Genomic DNA, 16,539 nt, shown 5'->3' on the forward strand with positions numbered 1-16,539 from the left:
AAGTTGTTGCATCTACTAGAACAAGCAAAATAAAACAATTCTACTTGGTTATAGTGTTATGGTATTAAGAAATATTTAGAATGTTTAAATTGTTATTTTAAATCTCATCCAGAACCTTAGTCCTTTACTTGGATCTGGAATAAAATGTGGTCGAATGAATTTTAATTAGATAATACTCTTCTAAATTCCTTTTGAAAAATACAAGTTAGACAAATTATTTTATTTTTATCTTAATTAAGATTAACATTGTTATTTAAAAATATTCATGCAGCTGCCATCTTGATGTTTTAAAAAAGTAAAATGAGGACCCAGAGCAGTATTACAGCTGGTAGGACACTTGCCTGTCTGAAGCCAATCCAGGTTCAGTCCCTTGAGTGCAGAGCCAAGAGTAAGCTCTGAACACAGATGGATGTGGTGCCAAAATGAAAAAAAAAATGTAAAATGAAATAAGTAAATGAAGTTTTACTTTTACATGGAATATGCATGAATTTCAAATTCAAATCAAGATGCCAAGAAACATAATTAAGAATCTATATTGCAGTAGATCATGTGGTAAATCCCTTTAAAGCATGAATACTGCTATAGTTGGTTACTTGTAAAATCCTTTTTTATTGGAAGACTCTTGATGTCACATACTATAAACTGTTATAAACTACTTATTTAATTATTCTTATAAATTAGGAATCAATACTTATTAATCTTGCATAAATGAATCTTGTAGATTGTCAACACTTTAATTCACTGCCTTGACTTAATTATGCTATTTTAATTACTTTTATTGGTTTACACTTCTATTTTGAGATGTGTTTTTGGATTTCATCCACAGATGTGAAACAGAGAATCTTTTTTCCTATGTCCTTTTCATTTGTACTGAGAAACACAAAAGAGACCTAAAAGATAATATAACTAAATACTGATGGAGCAAATTTAGAAAAATCCTAAGTCAATGGCCACTGGTGTAATAACCAATTTTTTTTTAACTTACTGTTTTGGCTTCCAATGATGGCTGAATCCCTTCCTCCCCATTATTTCTGGTGTTATGTGGTAAAAAAGAAAAAGGTGGTTCTTTGAATACAAAGAATTTGTACATTGCCTGAACAATGAGTAAGTGGTACCTATAGCAATGAGTTTGTTCGGGCCTAGATTGGTGCTGGAGATTTGTGGTTGCATGTGTCCTGTTTGTACTTCTTGTGCTGAGATCTAGATGGTTTGGGCTTTGGCCGAGGGTTTACAGTTTCTAATGTCTTCAACTAATAAAAGGAAAAGTATGACCAACCTTTGTTTGTGAGCAGTGATTGGGGCATTTGGATATATGAGCATATTAGCTCTTCTGAAGGTGATCTTTGTAGCCAATTGGTATAGGGGGAGGCTGTTTTTGTCAGCCTATGAATATACTTACAGAGTGAGTTTTGAAGACGTGGGATTAGTAACCCATTATGTGATTATACAATTGTTTAGTAGATCCATCGTTCCAAGTTTTTTGGGGGTGTGTTAAAACTACAAAAATTGAGGCGAGTCAATCATTGAATTTTTGGAGATTGCTTTATTACAGGCGGGCCTGGGTTTGAGCACAAAAAGCTGTCTCGAACCCCGAGTATAGGGGAGAGCAGGTTTTTATACCTTTCAGGTCATTCCATTACATCTTAGTCAGTTACACAAAACTACAAAGGGTAATATCCCAACATTTCACAGGTTTATGTTAATTCTAGCACACATCACAGGGCCCCCTTCCCTGGCACCACTTATGTAGCTTGGCCAGCGGGGGCAGAGGTGTCTGGAGGTGCCTGGAGAGCTAGGACAATGTCAGCTGCCTTTAGCGTCAGGGGATCCTACGAATGGTAACGAATTGCTTTCTTGCTAAGCTGAGAGATTCTTGGGGCCAAAAGGTGTCTGGGCAGTACATCTGAGAAAGCAGAATCTAACTGTGTAGTTGTATCTAATAAACTATAAAACTATAGAAAAACTAAATAAACATTACAGGTGGGTATTATATCTAGTTGTGCTCAGGAATTGGTCCTGGCTCAGTCCATGGATCATTCCTAGTTATGTTCAGGGAACCATATGGGGGACTGCAATTGAACCCAGGTTGTATGCAGGCTAGTCAAGCTCCCTACCTGCCATATTATCATTCTATCCCCTATTGTACCAAGTGAAGGTGGCCCAAAGCATATAGTAGCTCTCCATATGATCCATCTACTAAACAAAAAATCTTGAGTATGTTTTGGTGCGACCTTAATTGAAAAAACTGAAAGATGATTCATGGGTAGAACAAAATTAATATCATTTTAAGTAGAGTTTGTTTAGACTGGCATGGTTATTTATATTTGATAATACAAATTTGTTGATTTAAGGTATTTTTGACGAATGCTGCAAACGTCTTTCTGCTAGAACCATGTGCTGAAGTTCCCATGCTCTTGAAAGAACAGGTTGATGCCTGTAAAGCCATTTTGATTATTTTTCGGCGCATGATAATGGAGCTTACAATGAATAAAAAGACCTGGTGAGTTTATTTTGAATTACTTTTGCATAGTTGTGTCTGTTTAAAAAATAATAGTTAAAATATGAAAGCCTCCTTTTTATTAAATACCTACAGAGTTTACAGTAAAATAATTACAAGACTTTTGTTATATGTCAGTAGGGAGGGTAGTACTTTGTCATTAGTTTTGAAATGTTCTCGAATTAAGAGTAAGTGATCATGCTTCTTAAAAGTAGATTTTCTATTTTTTCCTGTTTAGAGGTAGGTAATTTTTTATATTTTGATGGGGAGGTAGTCTCTCTGGTAGTGCTGGGGGCCTTCATGACTCTACCCCACAGTGTGCAGAAGGATGTGCAGTACTAGAAATTGAATTTGGGGTCCTGTGGACAATAGGCAGCCTCTTGAACTATTTCCCTGACCTCTAGATTTTTCCATTTTTAATTGTCATCGGCTAGTTTTGGAGAAAAGCAATATACCATATTATAGACCTTTGGTAGTGGATGTTATACAGTAGCATTATATTGCCTAAACCATAAATGTTAATATATTAGAAATTATGATATTTCTCAATTAAAAAATTCAGCATGATCCAGAGTATATAGGGTATAGTGTTTGCTTTGAAGACTCCCAGCATCCCCTATGGTCGCAGGGGATAATTCCAGAGAATAGAACCCAAGTACTGCTGGATGTGGCTCCCAAACAGACAAACAAAAGGAAAAGGCAAACAAAGCAGAAAATACATTCTTCATAAGCACAGAAGTCTGTTGGCACAAACTTGATATTTCAGTTTATTTTGAAAATAATTTTAGGGATCAGAGCAATAGCACAGTGGGTAGGACATTTGCTTTGTAGATGGCTGACCCTATGAGGATAGCAGTGATATTTGAGCACAGAGCCACGGTTAACCCCTAAGCACTGTTTGGGTCTGGGCCCTCCCTCCAAGAAACCCATTTTAAATGATAAATTATTAGGACTTATTGGCAATCAAAATTTAATGACACCTTTAAATATGTTTATGGAAAGTGGTTTTTAATCAGCCTTCATTTTTACTAGGTATTTTTGTATGTATAGTAATAACTAACTGGATTTTATTTTTGTGTCCTTGTCCCATAATGACTCTCACTGCATCACTGCAGATTAGAGATTGTTTTCAAAGGTTCTCAGTAATAGTCTAGAGATCAGTAACAGTTTGTAGTTTTTTTCTATATGACAGCTACTGTGTTCTGCCTTTGATCTACCTTTGTAGTCTGTCCTTTGCAGATCTCTTTTACTGAGTTCTGACTGTGGCTTCTAATCTAATTGTCAGTTTGTCTCTGGAATCTTCTCTACCATGCTATTCCATCCAGAGTCCTCTACAGACATCTTCCTTACTAGAAATCTATGGGGTCTTTGTTCCCAAATCTGTGTTCTGGATACCCTCTCTAGATATTCTCTAGTCAGTACTCAGGAAGGATTCTTCCTGCGGTTGTTGGAAGCCATAGAAACGAGAGATGATTGAGCTCATAGGGACTTCCAGACTAATGAGTCCAGCCATTTTCTTTCATAGATGAAGCATGATTGGACCTATTGGAACTGTCTTGAATTTTACCAAACTGGTTCTGTATTACCCAACTATTGGAGCTAGTTGCACAGAATTAAACACTAATGGATTGTCCAAGGTTAAGGGCCATCTAGGCAGATGTGATTGGTCTCATAGGCATTTATTTATTCAAAGCAATATCATTCTTCACCTCCCAGTAGGAGAACCACTGTTGACAGAGACAAGGGCAATTCTTAAACATTTTCAATAGGTATATGAAGAGTAGAACTGTTATTTTATATAAACTATCAGAAGGCACTCTTAAAATATAAAGTCTTGACAATTCCCTATTTTTGCTGATTTTTCTATTTTTCTATTTATGCTGATTCTACTCCTACATCTAAAAGACCCCAAATAGTCTAATTTTATGCTTGTCTTGAACACAGTTGCAGTTAGCAGATATTGGTTGTCAATGCTCTTGACTGAGTGCACCATCTACAAAACCTTTGCATTCTAAGATCTAATCTGTTTTACCTAGGGAAAATTTCCAACTTGGGTTTTTTTCTTTAGACTATTATATTCCATAGGAATTCTCTATCATACAGGAAGTTCATGATAAAAGCCTCACAACTATCAAATGATTATTTAATAATGTAAACTTGTGCCACATTTCCCAGACTTTAAACTTTATGTAGTTTGTCAAGAAATTGTTGAATAAGATGAATATGTTATTGTAATAAGCAATAATATGCAATAAAACTTAAGAGTTAAAAGTTGTAGGGGCTGGAGAGATAGCATGGAGGTAAGGCATTTGCCTTGCATGCAGAAGGTTGGTGGTTCGATCCCTGGCATCCCCTATGGTCTCCTGAGCCTGCTAGGAGTGATTTCTGAGCATAGAGCCAGGAGTAACCCCTGAGCACTGCTAGGTGTAACCCAAAAAGGAAAATAAATAAATTAATAAGTTGTATTAATAATGTGGAAAACAATGATAATAGTGATGAATATTTATTGGTTTTTAACTGCATACCACAATTGTTTTAGTAAAATTTTTGTTGCATGTCATGAAATCAGTTATATTTTGACATCAATAGTACTTTCAGTGAAGATTCTAAGAAATAGTGTTAAACAACTCTTCTCTGTTCTTTAATAACTCAGGTATTTTGAGATAAATTTATAAAAGTAAAGTAAATAGATTCACATCTATTCACTGTCCCAGTCCCTTGGGTGAGGTGAATTGGGAAGGGTAGACATGTGGGTAACCTTGAGAAGAGAATCTATTACTTTTTTCTCCATACCTCTGACACTGGGCAAAGGCCTGGGGAGCTCTAGGAGCCCTAAACCTTAGCCAGGCCTCTCAGGTCCATCGTCTTTCCCTCAGAAAAGAAATTCAGGAGATGAGAAGTTAAATAAAATAGGTTATAGTTGGTGGTTCTGAGGAAGGGCAGAGAGAATAAGAGAGAGGGAAAAATGCACTCAAGAGAGAATGTGGCTTTTTCCAACAACAGAGAGGGCCCCAGTACACATTTTTTCTTTTCTTTTCTTTTCTTTTCTTTTCTTTTCTTTTCTTTTCTTTTCTTTTCTTTTCTTTTCTTTTCTTTTCTTTTCTTTTCTTTTCTTTTCTTTTCTTTCCTTTTCTTTTCTTTTCTTTTATTTCCTTTTCTTTTCTTTCTTTCTTTTTTTTTTTTTTTTTTGAGCAGTACTCATGGGTTACTTCTGGCTCTATGCTCAGAAATCGCTCCTGGCAGGCTCAGGGGACCATATGCAATGCCAGGATTCGAATCACCAACCTTCTGTATACAAGGCAAACACCCTACCTCCATGCTATCTCTCCAGCACCCCCTACACATTTTCAAGTGAAAGCCTGAAAGTCCACACATCTCAAGAGAGGAGGTGTTTGCACCATGTACCCAGCAACAACTGTGCGCACCTCCTTTTCCAAAGTTGGCTTTTATAGGGTTTCTCCTAACCTGCCCCTTGTAGAGGAAGAGGTATGAGCCCTGATTAGGGTGATTGTCAGGAGGAAAGGGTCTGGGTAGTTGATATTCTTTGATATTCCTTACCAGGTCTTTTTTCCTATTGGGGCTTCTCTCATTAGGGAGTCCAGTCTTCTCTGGACCTAGTGTGCTCCAGATAAACCTCTTATCTTCAAAGGAGTAACATCTTCAAATCCAAATCCCATCTCTTGGTTTTGTTATATACCAGAACTTTTCCTATGTCTCAAGAATCCATGGTCTTTTCTTCCTTGACTAACTGCTTCTTCAAGAAGAAGCAATGAAGTAACAACAGGTTTTATTTAGAGAATCAGAGGAAGAGAAAGGCAGAGACTGTCATAGACATAGAGACAAAGGCCCCAAGAGAAACAATGAAGTAAAAAACAGGTATTCTTTAGAGAATCAGGGTAAGAAGAGAGAGGGGGAGAGGGGAAGGGGAGAGAGGGAAGGAAAAAGGGAGAGAGAGAGAGAAAGAGAGAGAAAGAGAGAATAAACTCAAGTGGCATGCACTATGCATGCACCATGTGTATGGACTGGCAATATACTTGTGTGACTTTTTTGTTTCAAGTTTCCAAGTTGGATTTTATAGGGTTTTCCCACCCTGCCCCATACGGACTTCCTATAGAGCTGTGTCATTGCTAGGATGATTGCCAAAGGGGAAAGTTGGGAACTTGTGGTCTCTGACTTTTCCTCTCCTGGCCTTTGTTCCTCTCTGGCTTCTCTTTAGCTGTAAGTCCAGTCTTCTGGTCTTGCTGGAGCCAGTTAAGGGTCTTACCAGGCCTTAGTTCCTGTGCCCATGAGGTGGGTCCTGACAGCCTTTGGGCTAAATTATTTTATTCCTCCAAAATCTCACTCCCATGAGAGTTGGGGAGGGGAGGTGTCCCTTTCCCTATCTGCCTGCCTGCATTTCTGAACAATTTCAGCTATTCCCAAAGTGCAGTGTAGCTGAGAAAGGGAATGGTGTGGAGAATGTTTTCCTATGAGGGAAGGCCTGTTAGAGCAAGTCCTGAGGAAAAGGAGGTGGGGTGTGTAAAGAAAGAACTTTTTCATAGAAGGAACAGTAAAGACAAGGAAAAGTAAAGCATCAGAGAGGATATACCTTACTTACTAGGGAACCTGGAGTACAGAACTAGAACAGAGAAGGAAAGAAACTGAACAGGGAGGGGAAAGGCAACAGGGTAAGGGGCAGAGTCTCAGACATACTAGAGGTGAAGAGGTGTTATATAAGGATATATTTGAACTATAGCAGAAAACAGGAGATCCTAAACTTAAAAATGTACCTGATCCTTTCATGCAGCTGACCCAGGCTCTATCCTGGCATTACATATGATCCTCCAAGCCCACCAGGAGTGATTCCTGAATAGAGAGGCAAGAATAACTCCTGAGTGCCACTGGGAATGGCCCAAAAAAACAAACCAAGTGCCTGTCAAGGAAGCAGGCTAGGAATTAGGAGGGAAAAGGGGAGCATTTGTGAAGGGAAGTTGGCATTAGTGATGGGATAGATCTTTGACTATTGTATGCTTGAAACTTAAAACTCTGAATAACTTTTTAAATCATGATACCTAGATTAAAAATGATAAATATAGGGGCTGGAGTGGTGTCACAAGTGGTAAGATAGCCTGCCTTGCCTGCCATAGCCTAGGACAGACCATGGTTCATTCCCCAGTGTCCCATATGGTCCCCCAAGCCAGGAGCGATTTCTGAGTATATAGGCAGGAGTAACTCCTGAGCATCACTGGGTGTGGCCTAAAAACCACACACACACACACACACACACACACCACCTGAGCATCACTGGGTGTGGCCTAAAAACCACACACACACACACACACACACACATACACACACACAGTATAAATATAAAAGAATAGTAAGAAAGTGTGGTGTGTTCCAGACAGGAAAAGGTAACTAAATGCTGGAGCAAGTACAGTAAGAGTGGAAAGATGAAACTGAGGCAAACCAGACCAAGAAACTTCAAGCCTGGCAGGCCATGGAAAAAACATCAGTTACTCTTTGTGGGCACACAAGAGTATGATACAATCTAATTGATGTTTCTGAGATTCTCTCTAACTGCTGTGTAGAGAAGATGAGTTCTTGCAGCATAGTTTGTAGCTATTAATGAAGGTAAATTATTTTTTATAATAAAAAAGAAACAAACTCCATCTGGGACAGCCTTAATACTGCAGGGTCAACAACAAGGGCCAGCTCTAACATGATATCCCGACAATGAGGAAAATGTGAACAACTTGACCTTAGAGCAGTTTAGCCTACCTTACCAGCTAACGACAAGACAAAACCAGAAGACGTGGCACTCTTTGGTAGGTCCAAAAGCCAACATCGTGATTTACAGATGACTGGCTGCTAGAACCATGACCAGACTGTATACATCTTGGGACCAATAAAAAAGCCCTAGTCTAGGGTTTGAGCTAAGACCTGCACAATAACCATGATCCCCAGTTCTGAAGGTCCGGCAGAGACAATTGTAACGGAAAGGGGCTTCTGGAAGAACAAAGAAAGACGCTATCCTAGATGCCTTCCTAGGTTCAGTGCAAAGACCAAGATCACCAACCACAGAAGATGGATTAAAATGGCACTGAGGTAACAGAACCTCTAGATTCACAAAGACTGACTTCACCATAAGTCCCACCTCAGGATCTGTACAGATACTGAGACCTCTAAACACAGAGCTCTGATTGTATCACCCTGGACAGAGCAGAAGTCTTCCACACACCAAAAAAAAAACCAAAACAAAACAAAAACAAAAACAAAAACAACAACAACAACAACAACAAAAAACACCACCGGGAGAGTAATGATCCTGAGGCAAAGACTAGAGCTGATCCCATGACAGTATACTCCAAGGACAGAGAAACCCCATATCTCATAGGGCAAGTGAATTCCTTTTCGAATGACCCCAATATTTACTGTGCCAGGGCAGGAGGGAAAAAAACAAAAATACAAAAAACACAAAACCTTGGTTATTTTTTTTATATATATATATCTTACCTTCATTTATTATTGTTATTATTATTTTTATTTACCTAGCTATTTTGGTCAATTTCTCTGTTTGGATGTGATTATTGAAATTGTTGTCCCCAATTATTCTTATTTTTTTTCTCTTCCTTTCTTTTCTATCGTTATGTGCTACGCCATGTTTCTTATTTCAAGACCATGGCGTGTTTTTTGTTTGTTTGTTTGTTTTTTGTTTGTTTTGTTTTGTTTTTATCTTTTTTTTGTTGTGCTTACCGATATAGCTGGAGTCCTCACTGGATATTTGACACTTCTTTTGGTACTGGTGGAGTGTTTCACCTTCTCTTTCTCCTTCATTTCCCAAATCGATGATGAGAACCTCTAGAAGGATTCTGCCCATTTTCGGGGTATTAGACTCTTACCCCAGTTTATTTATTTTCTCTTTTTCAGGCAAAACCACGCAACTTGAACTAGCTAGCCCTGCCCCCACTTAGAGGGGGAAATAAGGGAGGCATCAAGACCAAACTGATGCAAGACTACTAAGTAGTAGGTTAGATACAGAGGGGACCACATATTCTAGCTGCCCTGGGGGTGAGAGAAGAGGAAATGGGAGGTAGGACAAAAACGGAGGTGTAGGGAGGACAATTTGGGGATGGGAATCCCCCCTGATTTTACGTAAATATGTACCTAAAATATTATTGTCAACAATATGTAAGCCACTATGATCAAAATAAAAATTATATTAAAAAATAGCCAGAAAGATCTGGGAAGTGATCCCAAAATAGTGCACAACTAGTATGCAAATGAGAAATAATATCATCTATGTGAGAAAGTGGACACAACATGGGTAATAAAGATGGCAGGGAAAACTTATCATCTGCCAGGCACCAGACATAGCAGATATGATTAATTTTCATGTGGCCTTAAAGAAGCCAGCTGCATTTCCAAAGGTAATCAGTTTCCCAAATAGGAGCTGAAGGCAAACTGAAAGGAAAGATTTTTCCAGAATGGAGATAGCATTTTTTCACTTTCATTTTTTAGCGACAAGCTAGCTTTTATGGGTTGAAATTTATTTAGGAAGACAGTAAAGAGGAGAAAGAGAAGACACAGTCTTCTCCCAAGTGGCTAAAAAAGCAGGCAAACATGCAAACATATGTATTTAAGAGAGCATACAGGCTGAGAGGCAGCCAGCTAACAAAGACATGGAGAAAGATGTGTTCAAGGGAGCACATAGGCTGACAGAGCAAGCTGCACCCTCTTTTTTTCCCTAGAAGATCTGAAGGTAAATTTCATATTGTTTTAACTTTTATATATTTTTGTTCACCATTGCTCCTGTTTTTGGTAGTAGTTCTCTTGACTAAGATTTATGTAAAAATTTTTATATCTCTTGCTCTTATCTGGTTTCCAGCACGGGCCAGGCAGTGGGACTATAGCCACTTATATGCAAAGGATCATTTTGTCCCTGTCTTTTTTTTTTTTTTTTTTTTTTTTTTTTGGTTTTTGGGCCACACCCGGTAACGCTCAGGGGTTACTCCTGGCTATGCGCTCAGAAGTCGCTCCTGGCTTGGGGGACCATATGGGACGCCGGGGGATCGAACCGCGGTCCGTCTCCTAGGCTAGCGCAGGTAAGGCAGGCACCTTACCTCCAGCGCCGCCGCCCGGCCCCTGTCCCTGTCTTAAACACCATATAATGTCAGTCCCTATACATGGTGACATTAGATGCTTCCTTTTTCTCTACCTGTGGCAGTAACTACAGATGACTATCAAGCTGTCATCACCTCTGAGTCATTTCTCCCCTCATTCTGCTCTTCACTGTCTCTCTCTGCTCCATTCTCAGATATTCAATGACTTGGTCGACTGGTTTTATTTTGTTGTTGTTGTTTTCTCCCCTGTACTGACAGAACTCACAATTTATAGAAAACTAGCGAACTATTACAATAAAGTACAGTGAGAATGTTTACTAATAGGTCACCTTGTAACAAAAATTAAAATGAGTTCAGCTGCAAATAAAAATTGAAATCTCTGGTGTTCATAACATACCATGAGAAATTTAATGATATTCAAAGTCATGTTAAAATAAAATATTGTTCAGATATACACAAGTATCAGAAGCATAAAGGAACTGTAACTTAGCTAATTTAGTCAGATCTGGACTAGGTTACTTTGTCCAAAACTTTATCTTATCACTAAGAGTTATAAGGTCAGGGATAAATTTATAAAGAAGAGTAACTATAGGGGGCTTAAGTATAGTGGGGTGTGTATTGCCTTGCATGTGACCAACTTGGGTTTGATCCCCAGCATCCCATATGGTCCTCCAAACATTGCCAGGAGTAATTCCTGATTGCAGAACCAGGATCTACCCTGAGCACTCTGAGTGTGGCTCAAAAACAAAACATAACAAACAAACAAAAAGATTAGTGGCTGGTTAGTGGATAATTCTTTGATGGAGAATGAAAAAGTACCACAGTGATTTTCTTCAGAGAATGCACAGATACTATAAAGTTAGCATGTACTCTGTGTAGAATCTGGGAACAGAAAAGATAAGGAGATATTATGACATGAAGAATGTAACTTAGCAGTAAGGAAGAAAAATGGTCTTTGGTTAATATAAAGTATTCTCTACTGTTATCATAAAGCTAGTTTTCTCTCTCTAGTGTTTTATACTCTTTAATTCTCTTTGATATCAGTTCCCCTTTATGAGAATTGTTAAAGCTCTGTGCCTGTAAATGTTGGGTGGTGATCCTTTTAAAGACTACTACTTGTGAGAGTACTATGGAATTCCGTCAACTAGCACTGACTGAGTGAAGAGCTGAAAGTGAATTTTTTTTTTCATAAAAACAGATACTTAAGCTTTACTTATTTTCTGGTTAAGTAAAGTAAATGGATGTAAAGTTAAATGGCTTATGTGTTCCAATAGGCACAGTATTCACTATAGCACTGCAGTGTTGACTGCCACATTTAGAGAAAATGACCTTATCTCCCTTTTCTACCCTTTTCCAAGGGAAAAAAGAAGACTGGAATGACTCATGCTTTATTCTGCCTGTTGTAACTTAATCTAACTATTGTAGTAATAGAGGGTTGTTTATTTTCTTATTCTATATGGTCTTCAGTTTTAGCATACAGATTTTTATTCTTTTTAAGTAATTATGCTGACCAATGTTGCTGAGATAAGAGAATTTTTTTACTTTTAAATTAAAGTTCATTGAGGATATGATTAATAACATGAGCTCTTATTTTGGTGGCCCAGGGAACAGATGTTGCAAATACTACTCAGGATAACAGAAGCTGTGATGCAGAAGCCAAAGGATAAACAAATAAAGGACTTGTTTGCCCAGAGCTTGGCAGGATTGCTGTTTAGGGTAAGTCTTCTTTACTCTGAAAATGCAATGCGAATCAATTTTACATCAGTTTATCTTTAATCCCTGAGGTTTTTGTTTTATTTTTAACAGGGTCCATATCTGTAAAAAGTGGAGCTCGGGGGTTTGTGGGGACAGGGGGCTACTACTATCAGTGTGTCTGACAGTTCGGTGCTGCTAAGACCATCTTTCTATGGTGTTAGGTATTGAGCTCATTGTCTTGTACATGCAAGACATATGTTCCCCCTTGAAGCTATATCCCTAGCCCCTCACTAAGAATTTGAAGAGTTAGAAAGCTAACTTTAAACTCTTAGAAACTTACTCAGACATTTTTCTTCTTAGTTTTGTCCTAAAGGTCACTCTCTGTACTTTATAGTTAGTGCTGGTCTTTGTTCAGGCTCTTCCACCTTCTACCATCTATGGACCTCTTTTGTTTTGTTTGAAAACGAAGCAGTTTGGAAGATGAAAAGAGTTGATGACCTTGGTAGACTTAAAGAAGTATGAAATGAGTAGAAGCTTGGGGATTATTATGAGGTCAGTAGAGGGTAAGAAGAGAAATAAAATTTATCTATTACATTTGTGGGAGGCAGTGAATGTATATAGCCATGGAGAGAAAAATGAAGAGGCTCATCTACATGATTGGTGTAGGAAAAGAAACATTCAAAGATACTGACGGAGGATGGAGAGTAAACTAGGAGGGAAACTAAAAGGGCATGTGTTGCATATGCATGAAGAGTTTTAGGTAAATTTGGAACAATTAGTTCATTGTGGCTTTAAATAATATGTATGTGGGGCTGGAGTGATAGCACAGTGGTAGGGCATTTGTCTTCCATGCAGCTGGTCCAGGATGGACCCAGGTTCAATTCCCGGCATTCCATATGGTCCCGCAAGCCTGCTGGGAGCTATTTCTGAGCACAGAGCCAGGAGTAACTAACCCGAGCAATGCCTGTTGTGGCCCCAAAACCAAATAATAATAATAATAATAATAATAATAATAATAATAATAATAATAATAATACCTATGTGGTTGAAAATTTCTAGGATAAATACAATTGAAGTGGACAGAAGAGAAAATGAGAACCTCGTGGTGGAGATAGGAAATATGGTCACACTTTGAGATGTGGATGTGGAAGGGAAAAAATGAGAGCAAGGTGGATGCTATCGGTGAAGGCTATGTTTCAAGGAGAGTGATTATTAAAGTGTGTTTGCTGATAGGGTATGTGTCCTCATGAAGAGTGAAGGAGAACAGGATTGGGAAGAGAAAGAACAATAGCAGTGAAGTTCTAGAAAAGGCAAAGAGGGTTGGGTTAGTTTAAGGAGGAAACAAAACCAAGAATATGACTTCTGTGGACTATCTTTTCAGCTCCCTTATGGAATATCTTTTTGTCCTGTTGGGACTGAGGGTGCCAAGTGGCATGGACTGAAGACAAACTAAGCTGTAGTTGCTTGGACTTCATTTTTCAACTGACTTCCTGACCTTGCACTTACTTGGTTTTTGGAATTGGCTGAGAACTTGCCACTAAATTAAGCAAAAGTCTGTGCTGGCATTGTTCAGTTTGTTTTCTCGGGCTGGGGGTGGAGGCAGGAATCACCTCATTAATAGTAAACAGTGTTACATCTTAAAGATTAGTTTTGAGTACATAATTGTTTTTTTGTTTTGTTTTGTTTTGGGAAGGCACAACCTGTGACACTCAGGCGTAATTCCTGGCTATGCCCTCAGGAATTGCTCCTGACTTGGGGGAACATATGATAATTTTTAATAAAGAGGGGAATATGAAAACTCTGGACCAGTATGCTTTTAATCAACTTAGTTCCACTTTAAAATTTAAGTGTCATCTAATTAATATTCATGTGCTGATGTAGGCTGTCTATAACTGTCAAATACTTGATTTGTAAGATTTGAGTGAGGAAACTGCTAGAGGGGACAAGAAATTATAAATGGCAACTGTCCTTTTGTCTTTTCCTAAGTATTGCCTTTTCCTTAGTATTTAGTTTTCTCTGCTAGTAGATAACTTGAGTTGGCAAATTTTCTTAAATGATAATTGGCTTTTACTTACTTATGAATATTTACCTAATGATGGTGATTTCCAGTCTTAATTTTGTTTGTTTTTTTTTTTTTGGTGGCCACAATGAGCGATGATCATAGGTCACTCTTGGCACTCACTCAAGAATTATTCCTCATAGTGCTTAGGGGACCTGGACCTATGGGATGCTGGAGACGGAATCTGGGCCAACCACATGGAAACCATGTTCCTTAACTGTTGTACTATGGCTCCTCCAGCCCTAATGTTCTTTTTTTTGTTTGTTTGTTTTTGTTTTTTGGGTCACACCCTGCAGAGCTCAGGGGTTACTCCTGGCTCCACGCCCAGAAGTCGCTCCTGGCAGGCTCAGGGGACCATATGGGGTACCGGGATTTGAACCAATGACCTTCTGCATGAAAGGCAAACGCCTTACCTCCATGCTATCTCTCCAGCCCCAGCCCTAATGTTTCTAATTGGTTGTCAGAGATAAAAATATCATGCTTGAAGTGCTAATGCTATAACATAAACTTGCACTGTTATTTCTATTTATAGTATGAATTGTAAAGTAGAACTGTAGAATTATATAGTACCCTGATTATGATGAACAGAGAAATAGATAAAGCGGCTTATGTGAAATGTATTAATAAAAGGGTTGATTTACATATCAAGGTGTTTTGGAGTATGGCTTGTGTGCCATAATATATTCATTAAAGCATGCATTTTAGTATTTAAGGAAAGTTGGAAGTTGTTTTTTAGTTTTAATTTCATAATTTAATTTTTTGTGGGGAAATCTGCACACAGTACTTAGGGACTATTCCTGGCTCTATGTTCAGGGAACCAGAAGTTAAACTGGATTAAGCTGAATATAAAGCAAGTGCCTTAACCCATATACTGTCTCTCCAGCCTGAATTTTTTTTTTTTTTTGGTTTTTGGGCCTCACCCGGCGGTGCTCAGGGGTTACTCCTGGCTGTCTGCTCAGAAATAGCTCCTGGCAGGCACGGGGGACCATATGGGACACCGGGATTCGAACCAACCACCTTTGGTCCTAGATCAGCTGCTTGCAAGGCAAACGCCACTGTGCTATCTCTCCGGGCCCTCCAGCCTGAATTTTTAATTTTTGAAAGGATTCCAGAAAGACCAAGGACATTACTCAAGGCACAAAACAATACCCTGACAGTTACAGAACCTAGGAGCTGGCGCTTACCTTTTTCTCTTCCGCTCAGAAAAGGTTTCATTGTTCAAAGATTATCTTACCTTTAAGTGCAGAGGGGCTGCCCCCACCCCTCAGGATCATGGATGGGTATAGGTCACATATGAGTAATAGAGCAGATCCTTGCTAGACCTGAGGGAGAACCTGAAAGTTCTTGGATTAAGTTCCTGACATTTCATCACCAATACCACCACGGTGACCAGTAGGGGCTTGTGGCACTGTACAAAGGGTCCAAGCACACATGGACTAACAGGGCTTAATACAATCAGGGTCTCCCTCGATCCCTCTCTCTACCTCCCAGAAATAAAACAACAAAGATGGCACTCTCATGTCCTGGCTTTATGAATTAACTCTTTAACAAAGTGTTTCTGAAATACTATTTTAGTATAGGTTTACCTTCATGTATGTAAAATTTTCTAACATCAGTTTTACAAGTTTTAGGAACTCTTTGTTCTGTCCTTGCTTTATAGTTAACATGGAATCCAGTAAATCTTACCAAATGTGGGTTATTTTATTATGTGCTTATTGATTTTATTTTGGGAGCCTCTCAAGTGATGCCTAGGGCCTAGGACCATTCCCAGTGTTGTTTCTTAGATCCTTATTATCTCCTCAACACCTTCAACAACTTTGAGATCCCAAGCTAATATTAAAATTAGATGTGTGACTGAGTTACAGTGATGCTGACAACCTTCACTTTCTCCACTGACTGAGATTATATTTTGATTAATATTTTTATTTACTAATTTTAGAATTTGCCTCTGATCATTTTCAAATTTGAGGAATAAGTCTTATAGTTAGGCTTTAGGTCTAAGTTTTGGAAAATTTGATTTTACTTGACTATTTTAACGTTTTCACATCTTTCTAAAATATATAAATTAATAAATACAGTAAACATTGCTTTACATATATGTCTGCATATGGATAATTAGAATTTGGGGTTTTCTGGGTTTACTACTTACTGGCTCTGTGCTGGAGTTTGAATGAGGTTGACTTGGT

General features: G+C 38.5%; 1 protein-coding gene across 1 annotated transcript in view; it reads left to right on the forward strand.

Moving 5' to 3' along the window:
• Positions 1-16,539, forward strand: part of RALGAPA2 (Ral GTPase activating protein catalytic subunit alpha 2) — a 342,879-nt gene that overhangs the window by 106,509 nt on the left and 219,831 nt on the right. Inside the window, exons 13-14 of the mRNA XM_049774320.1 lie at positions 2,352-2,500; positions 12,204-12,315. Coding sequence (XP_049630277.1) covers positions 2,352-2,500; positions 12,204-12,315 — 261 coding nt within the window. The remainder of the gene's footprint in view (positions 1-2,351; positions 2,501-12,203; positions 12,316-16,539) is intronic.

Source organism: Suncus etruscus, chromosome 6 (assembly GCF_024139225.1).
Source record: "Suncus etruscus isolate mSunEtr1 chromosome 6, mSunEtr1.pri.cur, whole genome shotgun sequence".
Taxonomy (NCBI): Eukaryota; Metazoa; Chordata; class Mammalia; order Eulipotyphla; family Soricidae; genus Suncus; species Suncus etruscus.